At 33.7% G+C, this 12,463-nt stretch overlaps 1 protein-coding gene across 1 annotated transcript; it reads left to right on the plus strand.

The window, feature by feature from the left end:
- Nucleotides 1-1,211: 1,211 nt before the first annotated feature.
- Nucleotides 1,212-8,828, plus strand: slc25a3a (solute carrier family 25 member 3a). The gene is made up of 8 exons (XM_056455067.1): nt 1,212-1,231; nt 1,378-2,039; nt 3,106-3,233; nt 4,403-4,582; nt 4,665-4,846; nt 5,631-5,803; nt 6,754-6,864; nt 8,348-8,828. Exons 2-8 carry the CDS (start codon nt 1,910-1,912, stop codon nt 8,509-8,511), a joined length of 1,068 nt encoding a protein of 355 aa, XP_056311042.1. The 5' UTR covers nt 1,212-1,231; nt 1,378-1,909; the 3' UTR covers nt 8,512-8,828.
- Nucleotides 8,829-12,463: the final 3,635 nt, after the last annotated feature.

The raw sequence follows: 12,463 nt of genomic DNA on the forward strand, positions 1-12,463 counted from the left end.
CTTATTACATGAGTAGATCTTGACAACGAGTAAAATGCTTGCTATTATGACCGTTACTCTGCTTTGGAGACATGCATTTGAAATTTTGAAACTCTGAACATGTACACATTTTACATTTATAAGGTGCTGTAGGATAAAACTGGAGGTTAAGGTACTTATGAAAGAGTACAGTGTAGAAGCGGTTTACTTCCTATCATGCATCTCATCTGACTGGTTTATTTTGGTTGAGTGAGTATATATGTTCGATCTAATTTACTATGACATTTCTCTTAATAAAGAGTTGATGTACCTGATAATGAAAATTCTGTCGTCCTTCACTTGTACCAATATACAAACTTTCTTTAAATAACAGTTATATAATTACTGCTTATTTAGTAGGTATGTTTTCCAATTACTACAGTTTATTCTTTAGGTACTGTGTACTTAATAGATTTATGGAATCTAACACTACATAAATTATAAGAATGTTTTAAAACAAATGGTTTTGTTTATGGAGTCAATCTAGGCCCATATATACATGCAAAATAAAAATAAAAGTTTTGCAAACAAAAAAATGCAGTATTGAGCAAAAAAAAAAAGCAAATCTCCAAAAATTGCTAAGCAAATTTTTTTTTTGAGATAACTTTTTTGATGAAAAAATCAAGCAGTACAATTTTTAAAAAAATATTTGCAATTAAAAAACACACATATATGAAACATACAAAAACATAAGCATTTATAACATTGTCTTTACAAAACGTGCCCAATGTATTGCAATAGCTCGATTTGCTTTTTAGTCAACTATGAGTCTGTGGAGGAAACCGGAGCACCCGAAAGAAACCCACGTGATCACGGGTAGAACATGCAAACTCCATACAGAAATACCAACTGACCCAGCCGAGGCTCGAACCAGCGACTTTCTTGCTGTGAGGCGATCGTGCTACCCACTGCACCACCGCGGCGGCCCTACAAAAAGTATCAAAATATAATTATATAATTAAAAAAGTATTTATTCTAAATCTTAAATTACAATTTACACTGGATTTTGTATCCCTTAAATACTTGTAAACTACCTTGATGTCAAAATGACATCTAACAGATGTCAATAGATTTTTACCATAGGTTATTGCTCTTTTGTAAGCTTCAGATTAAAAGCTACACAACACCTTTATAGAGCACAGAAGAGCCAGGATCAAATTTAAAATTACTCCAACTGTCTTCATCTGGAAGAAGAAAGTCATATACATCGAGGGTGAGTAAATTTTGCAATCTTTTTCATTTTTGGGTCAACTAGTCCTTCAAACCAACTTGCCCTAATCTATATATTGTCATAACAGTTAACATTACAGTTCTTCACAGAGACACTGAGAAGTCTGACCTGACGCTGATCTTGTACAGGTTGGAGGATCTTACAGCACAAGACTCTGCTCTGCTCCAGGAATAGACCGTCTCATTGAGTTTAATCGGCTTAATCCAGCCACTGCTGTGCGTAATGAGCTCACACGCGCTACCATGAGCTCAACCGTACGCTTACTACAATTTAGTTTGACATATTTCTAACAAAAACCTGTGGTGACTTATTTTTTTGATAAATCAGAGTTATTTATGAATGCCAGGATGGCCCATAGTAGCATCGTGGTGCTATGGTACAGCTGACGTTTAGAAGTGAACTTTCAGTGTAGTGACGTCACAGAAGGTCAAGATGATTTAGTCTGAGGTCATTTGATGTCTCAGATCTGCCTGCCGTCCATGCACCCAGTGCATTACGACCAACAAGTGAGTGCGCTTTCATTATAGCATGCATTTTTGTAAGTGTTTAAATGATGGATAAGCGCTTGTTGTGTTTTTGAGGAATGTATGCAAAGGAACTTCTAATTTGTGTGTGGTTTTAATTGTCACCTGTGTGTTTTGGCAGCAAACCCTGGTAAAAATGTACCCAAACACCCTAACACAGTTGGCACGGTCGAATCCTTTCCAGGCTCCGCTTTTTTCCATTAAAACAGATCAGCAACAAGAGAGACAGCAGACAAAACGCAAACTTGCTGCAGCATCTTATAATGGTAAGATTATTTTGGAATTCAGTGTTCTGCTTTGTTTTGTTAAGGTGTATATATATTTGTTTATTTTATATATGTTGTTTTATTTATTGGTAAAGATCAAATTTGATATGTTTGATTGCTTTATTTGTTATTTTGTTTGAGTGATCTGACTTGATGTTTTTGTTAATTTTATTGTTTGGTATTTTGTTTGTGTATTGTTTGGTTAGGTTGTTTGTTTGTGGTTATTTTATGGATATTAATATTGTATGTTTTTGTGCAGTTTTTAGAACGGTTTCTGGTGTTGTTTAGATGCCTACTGAAATGTCGCTACCATTTTTAAAATGAACTCTATTCGAATGCTTGTCGTTCCATTGGTAAAGAATTAAGCTCCTCCACAAGGATTAGACGTTTGGCTAATAGACTTTACCCTATCTTCATGGCTGGCTAATTCCTAGATGCCTTTTCTCAAGTAAAGATTGCACCTGAATGTAAAAGGCTATTAAATGTTGATCAAAAAAAGCTAAATTTGAAAAAACATGGGCTCATTCCGCTGTGGTGACACCTGATGAATAAAGGGACTTAGCCAAAGGAAAATAAATGAAGTGACATACTGATAGAAAGCAGGCAAAAATATACAACAGCATCACAAATGCTTTCCAAATTGTTTGCGGACTACAATACAATTATACTGCATATACTGTAGTTCTGGTTGATGAATGTAGCTATTTTGGTGCTTGTCAGTCTGCTGCACTTATAAAAGACACAATATACAATATTTAAATTAGAGTTCGGGTGTAAAAAAAGCCCAAAATTGTTTATAATTTTGACATTTCTACATCTGTCATAAACTCTTATAATATTTGTAAAGAGAGCTAGGCTAGGTGACCTTGACCTCTATCTGATTTCATTTCATTTGTCTCCAAACACATTAAAATTGACTTAAATGTCACGAAAATGTCAATGTACCTTTTTTTTAAGAGTTTGTCTTAAGTTTTCATTATTATTGTCTCTGTATCGCACACAGAGATAGTTAAAGATATTTTAAATGAAATTTTGTTAATATCTGATGTGTGTTTTCCACCCTCAGATGCAGAAGTGAGCTGTGAATATGGGTCAAATAAATATTACGCCCTCTGCGGTTTCGGTGGGATTTTGAGCTGCGGCCTCACACACACAGCAGTCGTGCCCCTCGACCTCGTTAAATGCCGCATCCAGGTGTGTTTCATCTCTCTAAAGTTTTATTTCTCTGATTTATTATGTCAGTGGGGGAAAAACACTTAGCTTTCTCATAGCATTCACTGCAGCTTCACCATTTTGTCCTTAGTGCCTGACATTACAATTTACATTGGATTTGACTTCCCTAATGTCAAAATGACATCAAATTGGCAACTAATACTGTCGTCAAACACACATCAAAATTCACACCAATGTTAGATGTCAATAATGGGTTAGTTTTACAATAGATTTATTCTCTTTTGTAATTGTCTGGATCTGTGAATAAATGGTAATTCAAAAAAATGACTGATTGGTCAGAAAGAAGGCCCAGTCTGCTGTGATTAATCTGTCACTTATAGCGTGTCTCAGAAACCAAGTGCTCATTACCATATCTGAGTTTCAGCTCAGAAATTACATTTATCCTGCTTTTATTACGATTTTACATCTTGCTGTTCTGATTTTTTTACACAGAGCTACATTATGTAAACTCGCAATTGTCTGTTGGGAGAATTATGAGAAAGAAATGTGCAATTGTAAGAAATCATTTTTTTTTTCCTTAGAAATGGACTTAAAAGATGTCAGAATTGATCAGGAATGCTCAAGTCTGATTTTGTGACTGCTGTGCTTTAAAGTTAAATTAATATGATCTTAATTTAAAGACATCTTAAAAGGTGGAAGTAACCAGCACTTGCAGTTAGGTTAACCCAGCCTGGTTTAAATGTTTGAAAAGTAATCAAATCTAATCTTTTAACATTATTTTAAATCCGCATTACATTTCTAAAGTAACATTCCTAATCCTAACACTGTTGATAGTTCACCCAAAAATGAAAATTCTGTCAACATTTACTCACCCTTCGCTCATTTCAAACCTGTTTGACTTTTTTTTCTTCACAAAAGAAGATATTTTGAAGTGTGTTTACAAATCCATAGAAATATTTTCAATACTCATTGGAAACAATGGCTGCCAGTTTATAACATTCTTCAAAATATCTTCTTGTTAAACAGAAGAAAGAATCTCATAAAGGTTTGGAACCACATAATAATAAAGAAAACAATGACCAAATTTATTTATTTTTTTACTGAACTATCTTTTAAATCCACAAAATAGGGTCTTATTTTTGACTAAGTGTGTACCTGAACGCTCACAAACACATCTTCTTGTCTTCCAGGTGGACCCAGAGAAGTACAAGTCCATCTTCAATGGTTTCTCGGTCACTTTGAGAGAGGATGGTTTCAGAGGGCTGGGTAAAGGCTGGGCTCCTACGTTCATTGGTTATTCCATGCAAGGCCTTTGCAAGTTTGGTTTCTATGAAGTCTTTAAGGCCCTGTACAATGACATGCTCGGAGAGGTGAGCGTCCGCGGATCTATATTAACTTTAGCAATGGATCACCCGCTAACTGTAAAACTGTTTGTTTGTTTTCGGCAAACAGGAGAATGCTTATTTGTGGAGGACATCTGTTTATCTGGCCGCCTCTGCCAGTGCTGAGTTTTTCGCTGATATTGCACTGGCTCCTATGGAAGCGTGCAAGGTGCGAATTCAGACGCAGCCAGGCTACGCTAACACCCTGAGAGAGTGCGCTCCAAAAATGCATGCCGAGGAGGGACTGAATGCGTGAGTCTCAGTGAAAATAGGAACTTTATTATTATTAAAGTACTGTCATTATGTGCTTTTGTAGTTTTTAATGAAAAGAACTCCACCTCCCTCTTTTGAAAATACATCTCTTCTTTGTTTACTGGTAAGAGGGTGGGACAACCTGGCAATCACATGAGATTGACCAATAGTAAACCACAGTAATCCAGTCATTTTCAGAGGACAATATTCAAGTCATGTCCTGCATTTTTCATATTTGAGAAGCTGTTTTGGCTGGCTTATACAGCACAAAAAGAAAGACAAAAATAAAAGAGTGCACATGCTTAAACATGCTTGCCACAAATTTGGTGAGATGTGTTAAATCTTTGACTAAAATCATTTTTAAAATCTAATACAATGGTTGGATTTTGTCCATATTTGATCCACCATATTTGAAGCTTGTATTAAAACAACCCATAATTTTTAGAAAATAAAAATACACTTCCTAGTACATTTCACAAATAATTACAAATTATTATTATTAGGTACTTTATTATTATTCACTGAATGAAATATTACATATTGAAGTAGAAAAATAGAAAGTGTTCCACAAAGATGACAAGTGATTATTAAATCTTTCTTAACACATCCATAAATGTTTTATTTTTATATAGTTTCCTATTATTTTAGTATAAAAAGTTTACCAGTGGTTTAAGACTGACCAAACTGTACAATATACAGTGCTGACTGCATTACTCATGAGGCCCTTCCAAAGACTCTCTGACTGCGTGTTAAGTGGTTGCTGATGTTGTTATTGTCTGTGCAGCTTCTATAAAGGTGTTTATCCGCTGTGGCTGAGGCAGATCCCCTACACCATGATGAAGTTTGCCTGTTTCGAGCGAACGGTGGAGACTCTGTACAAGTACGTCGTACCCAAACCCCGCAGTGAGTGCTCCAAACCAGAGCAGCTGGTGGTCACTTTCATCGCCGGTTACATTGGTAAGTTAACCCCAAACTTGCCCCAGCCTTTAGATGAAGGATTAGAAACATCTACGCAAGTTTGCATAGATATGGAGCCATGGTCAAAATTATTGGTAAATATGAGCAATAAATGCTGTGAATATTAATTGTATCTTTAATTCAGTAAAGTCACAAGAAAGCTAACCTTTCATTTAAATAAAACAATTGGTTATGAATACATTTGTAGTGAAATATATCTTAGTTCATGGCTTTTGGTTATCATGTGAGTATAAATATGAAACCCAGTAGACAAATTCCATTATTAATCCATCACAAATGAGTAAAAGCAAACAGCACAGTTTTGAAGATGTTCTTAATCTGCCTTAAATGAACACTCTTTATTTGATAAAGGCTTATTTTACAGGTTTCCTAAAGTTAAACAGTTGACTTGAATTACATTTTAATACGTTTACAGGGTGTATCCGTTCACGCAGAGTCTTAAGAAGATGACTTAAGGTTCAAAAGCTACATTTTAGGCCTTAAAAAGTCTTAAATTCAATGAAATATTGTCTTGTAGGTCTTAAATAATTTTAAATAGGTCTTAATGTACCTATGTCCAGGTAAAGCTAACCTACAGGGCCGACACACGACACAACTTTTTTTTATATTTAAGTTTTTTTATTGCAAAGAAACACAATTCAAAACAGCTGTTAAGACATGTTTAAAGGAAATTCTCCTAATTAAATTCCATAATCAGGGAAAGAAAACTAAAGCAACACATCCCTTTACATAATTTTCCATTAATACAAAAACTATTTACAGACATAACTTGGCCATTAGAAAAAGTCCTTTTCATTTCATTCATAATGGTCTTTAAGTCTTAAATTTAACTTGAAGAAACCTGTTTAGAGACACTGTCATTTATGTCATAAGATAAAAGATGAAATGAATAATGCATATCATATAACCTGTGTTGTGTGTGTCCTCAGCTGGCGTGTTCTGTGCGGTGGTTTCTCACCCCGCTGACTCGGTGGTGTCGGTACTGAACAAAGAGAAGGGAAGCTCAGCTGCTGAGGTGCTGAAAAGACTGGGGCCCGTAGGTGAGGGACTGCTCACACACACACACACACAGACACTACACACACACTACACATAGCAGACAACAGCTGTCAGTGAGATACTGTTAAAAAACAAACAGGTTCAGATCTACAGTTTGATCTCAAATGTAATAATTTTACCTGTGAAGACATTAATGGTTGATTTTATTTGTTATTATTTGTACAAAACTGTATGATTTTTAGACAACAATTTGCATGAAGAACAATTATGAAACATAATTGTTGCAAATTCAGGATTTAAACAGATTTGACAAAACATTAGTAGCTGGCGTATCATTTTGTCAATGACTTCTGTACCTAATAAAAATTCATGAACAAGAAAAAGTTATTTTAGTTAGTTGTTTTAGATTTAACTACATACAAACTGATTTCTTGGCAACTAGCTGAATTTATACTTGTCTATGTATTATTTATATAGTTTTTTTGCATTTTGTGGACTAAAGTTTATATGAATAAAGACAAATCTCCATTACATAACCCACACATTTTAGTATTTAAAAACAAGTAACACATTTACTTATAGAAGTACTTCATATTTCCTCCAAGTAAAATGTATAGGCATTAACCTCCTTTTAAAAAAATAAAGTTCACCCTTGTAAATGAATTATTATTATTTGTTTATTTATTTTAGTTTCTTTTTTATTTTTACTGTTTGTAAATAAAACACCTGAGCAGAAATATGCAATACTCTTTATAACCAAAAGAGGCAGCTGTTGCTCCTAGAATTATTCCCATTAGAAAACTGCATCCAAAACGGGGGTCTCAAACACAAATTGGCAGTGGGCCATATCTGTGACTGACAATTCATCGGAGAGCCGTTTTAACATTCAAGCACACGAAAAAAGTGGAAACCTGACGTAATCGATGCACTCATTCTTCCACAGAGTATCAAAGCTCCTTTTTGTTTCTTGTTGTACACATTGAAGGGGTCATTTAAATAGCTATGAAAATACTACAATTTAATAATAGGCATAACAATAATGATTATTATTCTGTCCCAAATTATTGGTGCTTAACCAAAAGTTTAACAGATAGCGTAAGACAGCAGAATGCAGTTTGGGTAACTTTAGTGACTTTACAGGCAATTATTCTTCTATATATATATATATATATATATATATATATATATATATATATATATATATATATATATATATACATATACATATACATATACATATACATATATATATATATATACACAAAAAAAATCATATGCAATGTTTTCTGTTTATTTTTTAGATGATCTCTTATTGTATTCTGAAGCTGATTTTATCATGTAATATGTTTTTATCTATATTGATATTGATCTATATTGAAGTTGCTGATGTGGCAATAAACAAATCATAATTCCATCGTCATCATTTCATCCTCAGGACAAATCAATAATGCTGCATTGCGTGTGGATTTTCACTGAAATATTGTCACGAGAGCAGTGTTGTCAGTGAGTGTTTTGTGTTCTCAGGCGTGTGGAAGGGTCTGTTTGCGAGGATCATCATGATCGGGACACTGACGGCCCTGCAGTGGTTCATCTACGACTCGGTGAAGGTTTACTTCCGCCTGCCGCGTCCTCCACCGCCAGAGATGCCCGAGTCCCTCAAGAGGAAGATGGGGCTGCTGGACTACTAGACTCCTATCTGAGGAACTGCACAAAACTCACAGGGCTTTCCACATTCACCAAAAACACACAGACACACACACATTGGTGACTATCACTGCCGCTGTTAATCTGTATTTGGGAAAAACACACACCAAACAACTGTCCCTTTAATGTGATTTCTGTGCATTTTGTCTCTCGTTTGGTGAATGTTGGACTATTTAAACTAAATCATATTTAGTGGCCCAAATTAGTACCTTTCCAATAACATTTCTTCAATAAACTAAAGAATAAAACTACAAAGTGTGTGTGTGCTAACAGGTGTTTTGTCAAAACAAGGCCAAATTATAATATTTTCCAATAATTAGGGTATTGTATGCGCATGTTTTATATTTAGTTTGAATGTAGGCTTCTTTTTATGCAATAGATGCATTTATTAAGGCTTTACTTGATTTGATAGACCATGGTTCCATTGCTATTGTTTAGTAAAACTATTAAACTCGTTTGCTAATAAGTGCTGCTCATATAAAGGTGATATAAAATGATTAAATGCTATAGATGTAAAACTTAAACATAAAAAGCTGTTAATGTTGACATTACAAAGTGTTTTTTTTTTTTATTAAATAACATGGCTAATTAATCGCTATGTAAATTTAAAAACAATGCCAGAATATAAAATATAATTATTAGATAAAAAAAAAACGTTTTGCCAAAAAATAAATAAATAAATAGAGAAATTATTAACAAATTATAATCAAATTAACAAACGCACATAACAATATCACTTTCATTTCAAATGGAATAAATGAAAGCGAACGCTAATTCAAAACAATAAAATAGACATTTTAGACAAAAACTGCTTATGTTGTCCTAACAACTAACTTAAAAAATAAGTTGAAATATTAATATATTATATATATATTAATATAAAAAATACATGAAGTGGTTTATTCATTCATTCATTTTCTTTTTGGCTTAGTCCCTTTATTAATCTGGAGTCGGCACAGCGGAATGAACCGCCAACTTATCCAGCATGTTTTGCGCAGCGGATGCCCTTCCAGCTGCAACCCATCACTGGGAAACATCCATACACACTCATTCACACACATGCACTATGGTCAATTTAGCTTACCCAATTCACCTATAGTGCATGTCTTTAGACTTGTGGGGGAAACCGGAGCACCCGGAGGAAATTAAGTGGTTTAAAATAATACAAATGACCAAAATATATCTCAAAATGTATATTGATTTCAAACTAAAACAAAATATAGAAGACTAAAGACTACAAACATAAAAACCTGTTAAGAAAAGTTGAGCTGTAAAGCATTGCCTTACAAAGGAAAATAGGAAATTCAGTTTTTTTTTAAATGACTCAACACTACATTTAAATAAATGGTCATTAAAATGAAAGTTTAAACATTCGATTTCATAGAAGCTCAGCGGACAAAAGACAAAGTAAGCTGCTGCTCATCACATGATTACAATCCAGCTTTAATTAGTTTCATTTGTGAATGTTTTCTAGCGTTCTCCAGTCACATTGAGTGACTAATAGAGTGTCATTGGGTCACAATAGCCTGTGCTCTCTTCTCCTAATCAGCTTCTCATATGAGTAACAGGAAAATGCTGACCTCTGACCTCAATCCAGTCTGTTTTCAGCTCTAAAAACCAGGGGACGGCAAGCAGGAGCGAGGTCATTCGCTTCACATATGACCATCTTTCTGGGCTGATATGAGTTTTTGAGAGGGGAAAGACGGGCTGTTCATGGAAGTCCGTGCTGCTCTATTGTTGTCATTATATCCCATTTGCTTACGGCAAAGATGATTTCTGAGAAATGAAGGCTTTGTGGTTTTGCGTCCTCTTACTTTGCTTGTATTACTTTCACCTTTCTGCGGTAAAAGCATTGAGTGTGTAATGGCTCCACATGCACCTTCACCTGTAGAGTGAGTAATGCAGGAGCGGGACATCAGGAGTGTGGTAAAAGCACAGCATTTCACTGCATCTGCTGGAGAAAACCACATTTGGTTTTATAAATCAGACAAACTGGAATGGAGGAGTAAATCTAAACCCCAAAAATATTTCAAAATAGTATTAGGCCAATGGGAGATATACACGGTGCTCAGCATAATTGAGTACACCCCATTTTTCTCAATTTCTCAGTGAATATAGACAATGTACTGTGGTGCATTTAAGCAAAACAGATTTATTAAACAGATATATTTATTAAAATTCTATTTTAGTCACCAAACATATTTAGAAATTGAAAGATAATACAATTAAACTCAAGCAAAATATTGCAAAAAAAAATAATAACCTACAAAATTTCAACTATTTTTTTTCCATTTGATTTTTCCTCTTTTTAAAATTTGTATTTAATATTTTTCTATAATAACTTATATATATTTATTATAGAACCTGTCTTTGTTTTTCTTGTTTAATTCTATTAAAAATTTTAAGATTTATTTGTGGCACCAGGGGTGAAGGTTTGGTGCATGTATAGGGCAGTATATGTTAGGATGAAAGATCTATTTAGATTGTTCTGTACTTTTTTGTACTTGGTGTTTAACTTGGAAAAACCCAGTAAACATAATGTTCAAAAAATAACTTATTAAAGTAAGTAAAATAATTTATTAAAGTGTTTAATATGTTATTAATATACAAAAACACACATTTTGTAAATGTACAAAAGCAATGTCAACTGAAATTAAAATTAAACAATGACAGCAAGTTATTTTTGTTTATTAAAATACATTTTTCATGTCAAATAAAAATAATAATAATTTGGTAATTAAAATTTTATTCATCTAAAACTTCTCATTTTATTTAGTCAAATTTGATGTACTAAAATAGCTAGATTAAAATTAACCTATATAAACATCTCCAAATAAATGTAATAACAATGTACTAAACACACCACAAAATTACTAAAAGCTGCACTCAATTTAAAATTAAAAACTAAAATCTGAAATAAAAGCTGGTTTAAAATATTAATGCAAACTACGTTAGACAGTGACACTAAAATAGCACTAATTATAAATCATGTTTTGTTAAAATCTGTAATAAACATGCTGTCATACTACATAATCTGCACTTGTGTTATATTATATTTATGAATTCTCTAAGCAGTTGTCACCTTAAAGCTGTTTTCGCTCTTAAAAACAAGTGAAAACAGATCAAATGTTTGCTGTGCTTAGATGGTTGTTAGTATCAACATTTGAAGTGGATCAAACCTTTTAATCAAAGTGGTCCTAAAACTATTCAACACCTATTTTTTTTATCAAATGTTGACTACTATACTACCCTATGTTGTGTAACCTAATATAAGTAATACGCAAACTGAAAAATATATTATAATAAATATATTGGAAACAAAATAATAATTTCCTCAATTTTCGTACGTGTGTGTGAAACGAAGCTCGAGGGCCACTCTGTCAAATATGCATAGGTGGCGCTGTCGAGCCATTTTGCCAACTGTAGGTGCTCTGTCCCTAATTATACCAAAACAATGTACTGGTGAAAAAAGAAGTGAAACTGAATTATTCTCATTAGATTACATTCATATATGCTTACATCACATCATATTCATGAATTTTCAATCAACAGTAAAAGAGAAAGCAACTAAAAAAGATTGTTGTTTTATTATTTGCATTCAATAAATGTTAATAAAAATGACATATAAGCTAAAAGAAGAGAAAAGAAAACCTGTGGATTCTACTCCAGCACCACTACTAAGAACAGTGTGATGAAATACCGTCCTCTGTGTGTTTGTGCATGTGAGTGTGTGTTAATGCGTCTGTCTCGCTCTCCATTGTTAAAGTCCTCCACTCATAAAGGTCAGTCTAAAATAGCATGCAGTCTTTCAGCAGGGTCATACGGGTTCATTAATGACCAGAGGATCGACAGCTGCTGGAATATTCCATAAGGGAAGCATTAAGATACAGAGAAATCAATGAAGAAAGCTGATAGTATGTTTGAGTTGCATACTTC

The sequence above is a fragment of the Danio aesculapii genome, chromosome 4, assembly GCF_903798145.1.
Source record: "Danio aesculapii chromosome 4, fDanAes4.1, whole genome shotgun sequence".
Classification (NCBI taxonomy): domain Eukaryota; kingdom Metazoa; phylum Chordata; class Actinopteri; order Cypriniformes; family Danionidae; genus Danio; species Danio aesculapii.

Excerpts from the sequence above, each read along its gene's own strand:
- slc25a3a (XM_056455067.1), top strand. The coding sequence starts at position 1,910 with ATGTACCCAAACACCCTAACACAGTTGGCACGGTCGAATCCTTTCCAG. Across the intron at positions 5,804-6,753 it reads TTTCATCGCCGGTTACATTG|CTGGCGTGTTCTGTGCGGTG; the intron begins GTAAGTTAACCC and ends GTGTGTCCTCAG. Across the intron at positions 6,865-8,347 it reads GAAAAGACTGGGGCCCGTAG|GCGTGTGGAAGGGTCTGTTT; the intron begins GTGAGGGACTGC and ends TTGTGTTCTCAG.